This window comes from Hyperoodon ampullatus (assembly GCF_949752795.1).
Source record: "Hyperoodon ampullatus genome assembly, chromosome: 1".
Taxonomy (NCBI): Eukaryota; Metazoa; Chordata; class Mammalia; order Artiodactyla; family Ziphiidae; genus Hyperoodon; species Hyperoodon ampullatus.
The window spans coordinates 147,430,659-147,442,871 of record NC_136914.1 but is presented as its reverse complement, the minus strand read 5'-3'; the positions used below and the strand labels follow the sequence as shown (position 1 = coordinate 147,442,871).

Sequence of the window (12,213 nt, the reverse complement as noted above, 5' to 3'; positions counted from 1 at the left end):
TAAAATGTATGTATCTGAGATCCATCTGGAATTGATTTTTGTGTATGTGTGAGATAAGGGCCAAGATACCTTCTTTTTTTCCATAAAGATGTCAAGTTGGTACCAAGTATTGAAAAGACCATCCTTTTCTCACTGTACCATGGTATCATCATTGTCACAAATTAGATGACCATATATATGTGTACTCTGTTTCTGTACTCTCCTGTCCATTGGTTCCATTTGTGTCATCATACTGTCTTATTTACTGTAATTTTATAATTAATTTTAATATCTGCTATTGTAAGTCCTCTAAGTTTGTTCATCTTCTTCAAGATTGCCTTGGCAATTCTTGGCCCTTTGCATTTTTATGTAAATTTTAAAATCAGCTTACCAATATCCACAAAGAACCTCAAATTTTTATTTAAAATTTTTTATTTTATTTAAATTTAAAACCTTAAATTTTTATTTAAATTACATTAAATCTATTAATTAGTTTGGGGAGAATTGCTATCCTAAATATTGATTCTTCCTATTCTTGAACACATTTAGGACCTCTTTAACTACACTTGATACAACTTTATTGTTTTTATATTAATTCCTTGATGGGGTTTTTTGATGCAATAGTAAATGGTGTCTTTTTTTTAAAGTTTTCCATTTCTCTGTTGTTAGTATAATAATAATAATATAATTGATTTTGTATACGATCTTGTATTTAGCAACCTTGCTACATTCACTTATTAATTTTATAGTTTATAGATTCTTTTGGATTTTCTACCTATTCAATCATATAATTTTTGAATAGTAAAAATTTTCTTTCTTTCTTTCTAAGCTTTATGAATTTTTTTCTTTTCCTTGCCTATTGCACTAGCTTGGATCTCCCATAAGCATTAAAGATGGTGATAGTAACACTCATATCTTGTTCCTGACCTCAGGAGAAATCCTTCAGTAGTTTTCTTCCTGTTCTTGAGGGGAATTCTTTCAATGGACAGTTTTATAGAAAGTCTTTATTAGCTTAAGAAAGCTCCCTTCTATTCCTAGATTTCTAAATGTTTCATCATGAATGGATGTTGAATGTATTTTATTTTTAAATTATCTGTTGTCTTTCTTCCCTCACTAAAATGAACTCTACAAAGGCTTTACTGCTGTAACACCAGCAAGTAGGACAGTGCCTATTGAAAAAAAAATGAGTTAATGAATAAATGATTGAGTGAAAATGAAATTACCTTTATTTTAACTATTAGTATTTATATGGAACAAGGTCAGAGAATAAAATGTGACCATGTTGTGTTATAAAAGAAAATCACTCTAAACATTAAGAATAATTAAAACTTTTTCCCAAACATAATAGAAATATAATAAAGCACTCCTGGCAACTCAGTTTTTTGCCCAGTGATGAATGCTAAGAATGACTGTAGCCAGTGGCTCTCCTTCATTCTTGTTTCTGAAAGATTTGTCTTCTTTCCTTACTTGGGTACTTCCCACAGCTCACAGTAGGTAGGTATATCCTCTCTCTAAGCCAGGGACAGTAGAACACAGGAGGAATCTAAGGAGAAGGCTTGAAAAGAGTTTTGTTGTCTGTATAAGACCTGCAAGCTTCCACAAAAACTTAGCTAGACTTGTCTAAAACCAGTAAAATCAGTTTTCAATGGGAACAGATATAAAATTTAATACTCTGAATCCTTCAAAAATTAAATATTGTAAAGTTTAATTGAATTACACGGCCTTTCTTTCTAAATGAGTAATTCCTTTTTCTATTAAAAATTCTATTTTATTCAGTCTTTAAGGGAAGGAGAAAAACAGCACTGTCATACTAGTAAGACTTCATTTCAGGAGAGGGTTTCATCTTGTTTGATGTAATTTACTTTTTGAAAGACTTGTGCATTTTGTGAGAAATAGAGAGATGAAAGAATAAAAATTATAGTTCCCTTTTAGTGAGCAGCACCATATTCTAGGTACTTAACTAAGCACTTTTCATGTACCTTTTCATTGAATCCTAGGAGTTAAAGAATGTGTTACCTTGTTTTCTAGATAATAACATAGAAACTTAGAGGGGCCCAAGGTCATGTAGCTACTTAAGTGTCAAAAAATACTCTTAACTTAAGGTCAGTCAGAGCCCAAGTCTTATGTATTAGAAAAAAAAATGGGTTTTTATCATTTAATTGGCAATCCTTGATTAAGGAAGCTGAATGGCAAAAGGTTCCTTCCCCTTATCTATAGGTTCTTTAGGTTTGTATATTTTCCCAAATCACTGAGAGTATTTGTAAATTCTATCACAGAATTAATTAACAATGTGAAGAGCAATGTTACATGAATTAGTAAATGCTAATCTTATTTCTAAACTCCACATTTGGTCAGTGAATGATGGTTAAGGGTCCTGAATTTAGAGTTGTGTAATCTGGGTTAGATTTCAGGTTCTGAATTCAGGTTCTATCCCAGTATTCCCAGTGACTTGTGACAAATTACTTTGCCTCTCCAAATATCAATTTCCTTATCTGTAAAATGGCGTTAGCAGTAGCCCCTAGCGCATAGGGTTGTAGTGAGAATTAAATGAGACTATACTTGAAAAACACTTAAGACAGTCTCAATCAATAATGGTTTTTAATATAATATCAGAGTAGGAAATACTACAGATAAAATACTGAAGAGACATAAGTTATTTAAATAGATATATAATAAAATAATAATTTGCATTAACTATAAAATTTCAGTGTAGTTTTGTAACAACTTAAGAAATGACACTTAAAATTGAGGAATTTGACTTCTAGTTCTTCTCTCTCCAGTTCTGGCAAAAGTGTGTAAAGTGGAGGAATAAAGGAGTGGCAAGAGGCCAGTACAATCCAACCATGAATAATTATGTTTCAGCTGTTTTTTATCATGATGTTTAAAGTGTTAGGCAAAGACACTTTTTCTCAATATAATTAATTCTGATGTAAAACATCCCCAAAGTAGGATTAAAGGAAATCAGATATGAGAGAGTTATAAAGAAAAAAGGAAAGGCATACAATTATGCCTACTATGATTTTATATGTCTGTCAGAGGGCAGACATTGTTTGTCTGACTCTTGCATGATTAAAATGTATGAATATTTTAATAGCAGATTTCACCATGATATTCAGGAAAGGACACCAAATACCTGAGCAATCTTTCCAAAGAATTCTGAAATCTGTTTTGCTGTCCTCATAAATAAACTTTGGGTAAAGGCCAACTAGAAAAATAAATAAAGAGATAAGAAGAAGGATGCAGGTAAAGACAGGAGTTATAGGAGTCGGGGAATAGAGATTAAAAGTAGTAGGAAGGGTGACTTTTCATAAACTAGGAAATCTCAGCTCACTTTTCCCAGGGGAGGTGGAAATCAGAAATGAACTGATTACTGGGAAACCCCAAGAGACATCTGCCTATTTTCAGTATGGGAAAGTAAAACTGCAACAAGTAACTGACTGTAATCTTAACTAATACGGTGTCCTGAGGACAAACAAAATGTTAAACAAGAGGAAAGTATGTAAGTAGAGATGTTTAATTGCAGGGAGACCAAATGACATCATCCTTATGTAAAAACAAAACAACAACAACAAAAAACCCAACATGTATTTAAGCATCACCAGTCGCACATAGCTAATATTTCTTTACCAGGGCCGCCTTATTTACCACCTAAAAGGTAGCAGGATGCAAGACTTTGCCATGATTGGGGTCATCAGATATTCTAAGCCCCTACCTCCATTTTCCTATTCCTTTGCATTCCTCTCTAGATGGCTTCCCAGAGCTGTAAGATAATCACTCAGAAGCCCCAAGAATGCTCGATGTGGGTGACTCGTTTATCAGGCCAGTCAGTTAATATAATGGCTTGATCAGTTCTTACATTCTTAAATACAGTGTCCCCTCTGCCACATAACACTCATGTCAGTGCCCCCCCCCCATGCAGTATTATAGTGAAAAAAAAAAAAAAAACACAGAGACATGTAGAAGAACAGGAGCAAGAAATACAGGAGGGAAAGACGTGGGCATTTTAGATTACCCAGTATGTGCCGGGACTGTGTAGACACTTCCTCCCAAATAGAATAAAATAGGTATTGCTATCCGTGTGTTTTGCCTACATGAATACCAACATTAAAGGAGTTATGTGACTTGCCCACAGTTACACAACTCAAATATGTTGGAAACTACAAATAAACTAAACACTTCTGACTCCAAAGGCTATACTTGTTCAACTACACTGTGGTAACATGAGTGTATGACGAAGAGGAAAAAATAAGGGAAATAAAACAGATTCAAGTTAAAGATGCCCTTTACAGAGAGAGAAAAAGTTCCTTCATATCAGCAGAGTATTGATACTTAAGTATATGAAAGTGAAATTGAAGACTTTCCTTGTTGAAAGATTATTTTATTCTACTCACTCTATATCACTAATTCTGTTCTTCCTGCATACAGTGGAGCAACCATACAGCCTCATACTACACCTTTATCTTTGGTCTCCTTCACTGCACAGTAAATCATAGGATCTGATTCTTTTCCTATCAGTAGGCTCTGCCTTCCTTCTCTTGGAAAATTAAATGAAAGAAGAGTGGTAACAAGCACTGGGCTCAGTTGGCTGAGCCGGGGAAGCAGTCCACCCTCCATCTTTAGCCCCTAGCACCCTATTAGAACCGGTCACATCAGAACTGCTATTGAAAATATGAGAGGAGGTTTTTTCTCCACAAAGAAGGGACATGATTTGAAGAAACCCCTGTTCTAGGACCTTACTGGATTCAGTGTTGTGGCTGAAATTAAAGTGTGGCTGCATAATTTTGTGATGATTAATATCATTTTATGATATGCCAGGACAGGCACCTTACACTGCTCTCATTTCATGCTTTAGTAAAGAAACTCTGCCTGGGGAAATACAAAAAGAGACTCCTACCCCCTCACATAAGTTAGAGAACTGTGTAATTTCTCACACTCAACTAAACTGCAGGTCGTGGAAAAGGGAGGCATTAAAACAAGCTCAAATATGAAAAATCAGAGGAACAACAACAAAGCTGACTCTCAAGGAAATAGAGGTCTCTTGATGGAAAGTTTGCTTCCAAGAACTTGAGAGAAAGGGCAAACATGAGGAACATAAGTAGCACCAAGGAGCATGGTGGTACTTGGATTGTTTTACAGTGACATCACCACTTCTCACCTTCTTTCTATCACTGTCTTTGCTTTCTCTTTCCTTCAGTTTTCTCTCATTTTCTCAATAATAATTCCTACATTTCCCTTTTTTCTCCTTTTTATGCCTTAGTTTTCACTAAATATATACTAAATACCTTCTTCTCAGACTTAAGGAGTAACCCAAATAAATTATGGAATTGTTTTGTTGCAACTGTTGTGTCACAACCCATGTCTAATGATCAACCATTAGAGCTCTGCTGCACATTTCCTCACTCATATTCCCTTGACTACATTCCCGACTTATCCCCCATTCTCTCCAAACTGCAAATTATATAAATATACTAAAAGTTAGAAGTTCTAAAGTCCTTTGGAATGGTTGTGTACTTCCATCTTGCAGTGATTTTATATACATGTCTCATGTTTTAAAACTTTAAAAAGAGTTGTATCGCAGTCTCTGGTTGTTCCCCAAGTAACAGATTTTCCTTTGTTACATTTCATGTTCCAAGTCTTATATGTATCTAAGATAGTATAAATGGTACCTTCTAAATATATATATACGATTACATAATTAGATGCATGGACGGATGGGTGGATGGACAGATAGGTATACAGATAAAGAGACAATCAGTATAACTAAAATTAATTGAATAATCTTTCTCCTCTCCACCCCCCCCACCCAAGGAACTGAAGAGGAAGATGAAGGGGATGACCGTCTTTTGGGGTCTGTGGATGAGTTCTGGTGGTTTCCACATATGTGGAGCCACATGCAGCCCCACCTCTTCCATAATGAGTCATCTTTGGTGGAGCAGATGATTCTTAACAAAAAATTTGCCTTAGTAAGTAACTCACTTTGAACACTACATTGGACTAATGTGCAATGACTACAGAAATGACCAGCTTTTTATACTGAGAATGTCTTAGAGATTTTTGGCATATTGGCACTTTTTAAGCAGGCTTTTCTATGTGATCATTAGAACAGTTTGGTAGTGCATCCTTTCAGTATGTGACTTTTGACTTTGTATTGGGTGCTCATCACTATGCTTAATGCTTTGAGGGGTCTACTTTAAAAGGAACTTCGCAAGACACTCACAGGACTCAGTTACATGACATTATAGTCAGAGCTCATAAAAGATGGTTCCCATCCAGAAGGAGCTTCCTGCTGCACTTCAAAAGAAAAATATACACATAAAACAATTCTCCACATAGAAAGCAAACTTATGGTTACCAAAGGGGATGGGGGAGGGATAAAGTAGGAGTTTGGGATTAGCAGATACAAACTACTATATATAAAATAGATAAACAAAAAGGTTTTACTGTATAACACAGGGAGCTATATTCAATATCATGTAATTAACCATAATGGAAAAGAATATGAAAAAGAATATGTGTATATATATATATATATATATATATATATATATAATTGAATCACTTTGCTGTACTCCAGAAACTAACACAACATTGTAAATCAACTATAGTTCAATCTTTTTTAAAAGTCTCCAATAAAATGAGATATTCCAGGACCTAGTACCAAACCGTGTAGACATAAAACCTACAGTTCAGAGAAGTAAGTGTCATTGGGAGTGCCCAGGGAAATGCTGTGCAAATAGGAGTTTAGGTACACTCTGAAATAAGAATAAGATTTAAGCGTCAGGGAGAATTTGTAGTTAAATGAGGCTGAGGGAAAACACCAGGTAGGAGACCATATTGTGGGTATGAGGTAATGAAGAGTCGATCCAGAAAGGCAATAGAATTGGGAAGAAAACTATTTCAAAGACATCACACCTATAATATAGGATGGAACATTCACCTGACTGAGCAGGATACACTGTTTTATACTATAGGGATTCTGATTCTGGACAGGGAAATTTACAGTAAAAGCTCTAATACATACAGTACATTGTAAGATGTGCTCGTGATGAGCGGAGACAGTATACAGTGATTAACAAGCCAATAAGGCTTATGTTTGGGGTGGGGAGGATGTTTTATCTTTGTTTCTATGAATTATTCTAATGGGCACACAAACATGTAGAGGGAGTCCAGACAAGTAATTGTTTATTTACCCAGCATTCTCCCTCCCTGGGCAGGGAGTACTTTGGGGGCAGGAACTATATTCTGTCTATCACAGTTCCTAGCTCATAAACGTACTCCGTGAGTATGTGTAGTATAAATGATCAAGGCAGCAGAAATTACCACTCAAAAAGCAAGTGAAGTGTAATATATCTTTATGTATTACAGCATTTCTCTTATTTGCAAACCCCAAAACTTACATTACAATGTTCACAGATTATGTTGTTAATAAATCGAAAAACATCAAATCATGTTTCTAGGTAAATTCTACTAAATGTAGACTAAACCTAGAGTGCAAAATAATTAAAATACACTACACTGGTTAATTTGGATATGAGTTGGAAAATTCTAAAATATAACCACTCCACTGACAGACAGAAAATGTTTTTCTAGAGATTTGAAGTCCCGACCCTAAAACTAGAAATGACTGATTTGAAGTATAATCTGCTCAATTTTGAGATTTCCTACACATACATGCCTTTCCTAACGTTATAGTTCCTAAACCCTGAAGATATACTATTTCCATACATACCTGCCCTTAACATATTTATACTCTAAAATGGCATAGAGAGATTGTGGCTGTACTCTGTGGAAACAAGAGCACGTGTTACATCTCCCTTGGCTGGCCACCCAGCCATGTTAACTATTAGTTTTTTTGGCTAATCAGAATTTAAGAAAGTACTGATGCCCACTTGCCCACTTACCATGGAATGTATTCTACATAAACTTGTAAAGCCCCAAGATGTTTTAGTTGAAATACATGATACCTTACTCAAATTTGTACAAGAAAAGGTTAGAATTTATAAAATATATTGCTTTTTCCATGAGGACATAGAAGACCAAATACTTATGGGTAGTATCAGGAGCTCATACTTACCTTTTAACTTCAGTCTACTCCCCAAAATAGACAGCTTCAAGTATACCTTTGCCAGGCATTGATATTTTGTCAAGAAAGCAAGAATAGTGTCCTACATGCTAATATTGTGTATATATTTTGACAGTATTTGCAAACTCCTATGAGACGGAGAGCCAGTATTTTTTCACCAAAAGTATAAACAGGAATAGTAAACAGCATGTAAAAGTGCGTAAACATTGCCACAGTTTGTAATACAGAGCACTAAAAATCCCCTCAATGCAGCAAACATTAATTCTATGATCTTCAGAAGTCTAAAAGACTGCCAATATTAGCAACATTAATCAGCAAGAGAGGATGTGGAGAAGAAAATTACTTTGTAGTTTATTTTTAAATCTGTGGAGAAAGAGAGGAATTTGTAAAAGAAGAAAATACATAAAGTAAAAGAGTGTACCAATAAAAGATAAATTAAGAAGTGAGGAGGAAGATTTTTAGGTTTGTTGTTATTGTTGTTTAGGTAGCCTTCAAAAAAAGTTTATCAAGGCAGATTTGATGAAAGACATGACATTCACTGTTATATTCTCCTGAAAATAGAACATTATCTAAAATAATGGTATTCTATTATGACTTGGATGAATGAATCAATGCATGCCAATATTATGGTTACACCTAACAAATGTAAATACTTGAAAGTACATACAGTAAGAACCGATGCACAGGAGTTATACATTTTTTGGAATTCTCAACTACAGAGCATCATGAATTGAAAGAATAATTCAAAATTGAAATTTAGTCATTCTTAACCTCAAGTGCCAAGCAGAAGATATTTCTTAAAAATGTCATTCCTAGCTTCAGGTTGACAAGCCAAATTATGGTCCTTGAGGCAGTAGAGAACATTCATAAAAGTTTAATCAAATACAGAACTGGTCTGCTTTTTTGTCAGAAGAGGACACACATGAAAAGAGGTTGAATCCAGGGTCAGTCCCTCCCCAGACATAACAATGTGAAAGAGAACAGAAGCATTTGGGAACAGTGATTAGTACATAACACACATTCAGTAGATAACAGCTGTTGTTTTTATTATCATTATATTCAGTATCATAAAACTGCCATCTTCAGTTTTTACCTAGGTTCCTGAGGTGCTTAGAGTGACAGGTAAAAGGGACAAAAATCCTCAAGTTTAAAAGCTTATTTTGTATTGGAAAGACATTTGGTTCATGTGAATTCTACACATTTTCTAATGTGTGGTAACTCTTTTACTTCCCGCTAAGGCATTAGGATTACAAAGCTGCTTTGCTGCTAAATTTAAAGATGTAATAAGAAAAGTTCAAGTGTTTTATTTTCTTTTTTTTATATAATCTGTATTATTTCCTTTAATTCTTACAGCAACCCTGAATTGTAAGTATATTTATTCTCACACTATAGAGAATAAAACTGAAAAGTCAGAGAAATACAGTGACACACTCATGATGATAAAGCTCACTAGTCGTAGAATTTAAAACCAGAAATCCTGGGGACTTCCCTGGCGGTCCAGTGGTTAAGACTCCATGCTTCCACTGCAGGGGGCGCGGGTTCGATCCCTAGTTGGGGGAATTAAGATCCCACAGGGCACGTGGCACAGCCAAAACAAACAGAAAACCCGAGAAATCCTGGTTTTCTAAAACTGCATAAATTGTGATCTCCAAGTTTCCTCACTAGCCTCCCAAACCAATTCACACATGTAAGTCTAGATTTCTCTTTTGCCTGGTAATCCAAGGGGGTATCTAGTAATTCTGCTAACATAAGAGGAATTGAGCGCTAGAGGTGGAACTAATAGGGCAACTTTTCCCTTAGGTTCCCAAAGGTTCCCTACAGTAGGCAGAGGTTCTACAATGTTGGGAAGGGAGACAAACAACTGAATCTGAGGAACTTTCCACATGACTATCATTTATCATGTATGGATATAGAGTCTACTCTTATTCAAAGAAACTATTTTGGAGGAATTCTGCCTCAACTCTCGTCTCACTAGATCTAAGAACCAGCAGTATTGTGCTGATATTGCATTTCTAAATTGGGTCACGTTCTGCTTTTTTCCACCAGCTTGGAAGCTCTAAATTTAAAGATGATCATGCGTGTTTCCCAATGAAGGAACTGAAAGACATACAAAGAAGCAACTAGGTGTTCAAACAAGACTAGAGGCCACGGATAAAATGTAGTATTCACATGAGTGATTGAGTTAGAGGACACTTAAATACTTTTCCAGCTCAGAGAATCTGAGACTATGATGTAAGACTCTTTGGTTGGGCCTTCTCTATCACCATCTACAGCCAAACACCTGCTATTTTCATTGAGTTTTAGCAAACATATCTGACCTATTAATCCTTTTGCACAATGTGGACACTTCTATCTCTCAAGGGAATTTAATGTCTGTTTTAATTTACTTTGAAAGCTCTGTCTAATTGCTTACTGTGGAAGGTCAAGCAAATCCTTTAAGCAAACTTGCATTTGATGATTACAGCCATCAGGAAATACAGCTTTAGAGGTTGATTAGAAAAATATTTTTAGTTATCAAATATGGGCTAATTCACTTATTAAAATGAAATTTCAACAGGGGATTTTTTTGGAAAGGTACCATTTTTGAAGCAAAGATTAATTGTAACATTAATTATTGACCTACAACATAGTAGAAATATCTATTATACAGTTTTTAAAATTCCACTGGAAAAATAAAATAACTTATTGCATTTAAACCTCAAAAAATATCATCAGTATATATACTCTCAGTTAGAGAATTGGATTTACATTTTAGTGAATTATGGTAGTTTAATTTTTAGAGATAAAATAATTAGAAATTTTATCATAGAACTCATTGCCAATATCAATGATACTTAGCACTGTTTACAGACAATACCATTAAAATTAGTAGTAGTGAAACAATGTTCCCGATCCTGAAAACATAAAATCTTGCCCAAGATTGTACTTTTTTATTGTATTATCATTATTCTTTCAAACAGTATCCTTTTCCCCCCTCTTTTCCAAGTTCAGCAGAACCCACTAATTTACATTAGCTGAAATGTCTAGTATCAATTATGCAACTCTTTAGGTGAGCACATTAACTTTTCTAAAATGGAAATAAAGATTATAGTATCAAATATAATTTAAAATATATTGAAAGACTTGCTGGCTTAAGGAATATATAATAATCTTTTAATTAGTTTGCTTGCCAGCTAGAGAATGACTGAATATTATCATTTTTACTTCAGAGAAGCACTTTATAAAAAAAGGGACATTTGATTTTCATTTTATTGATATTGAAAACAAAGTATAATTCTAATGGTCCTAATAGAAATAGAGCTCAACTCAGGATGCACAAAGTCTAGTCTGAGCTGGTAGACCATTTCTGGACTAATGCAAACTGCACAGTTAAGAAAGACACTAGCCATTATTCAGAGCAGGATGACCAATATGGTGAAGTATATAATTTACTTCACAAAAAGAATGTCTGAAGGAACTTGGAGAGGGCAAGAAATAGAAGAGAAAGGCTTCCCTGGTGGCACAGTGGTTGGGAGTCCGCCTGCCGATGCAGGGGACACGGGTTCGTGCGCTGGTCCGGGAGGATCCCACATGCCGCGGAGCGGCTGGGCCCGTGAGCCATGGCCGCTGAGCCTGCGTGTCTGGAGCCTGTGCTCTGCAATGGGAGAGGCCACAACAGTGAGAGGCCCGCATACCGCAAAAAAAAAAAAAAAAAAAAAAAAGAAATAGAAGAGAAGACTAAGGGATATATTATCAGGGTTAATATTAAACTTAAAAGTACTGGTATGGCAATGCCAGTTATTACAATATTGAAAAGCGTCAATACCTTCAGTTGGGAACTGAAGGGACCTGGCTTGTGGTCTCCAACATCCAGCTCCAGCTCTACAGCTGGCAACAGGTCTGATTGATCAGTGGATGGCATGCTGGCTGGTAACTATTTTGAATGTTACCCCTGAATATGATTAATCAATCAATGAAAGTAAAATCCTCACAACTGCTAACTTTGTGTCTGCTTTGGCTTTTTCGTATCTTCCACTCCAAGTTCCCAATCATTCAGTAGTTTCTGTGAATTCTTCCTTTTGTACCATATCCTACTCCATTTCAAAACTTTCCATCCCCACTCCACTTCCAAATTTTTTATCCCACATCTGGTTCATTGCAGCAGCATCCAA

General features: G+C 35.3%; 1 protein-coding gene across 1 annotated transcript in view; it reads left to right on the top strand.

The window, feature by feature from the left end:
• Nucleotides 1-12,213, top strand: part of LOC307054555 (bifunctional heparan sulfate N-deacetylase/N-sulfotransferase 3) — a gene marked incomplete at both ends in the record, with an annotated part of 144,162 nt that overhangs the window by 48,957 nt on the left and 82,992 nt on the right. Inside the window, one exon of the mRNA XM_079706319.1 lies at nt 5,788-5,942. Within this exon, the coding sequence (XP_079562445.1) occupies nt 5,788-5,942 (155 nt within the window). The remainder of the gene's footprint in view (nt 1-5,787; nt 5,943-12,213) is intronic.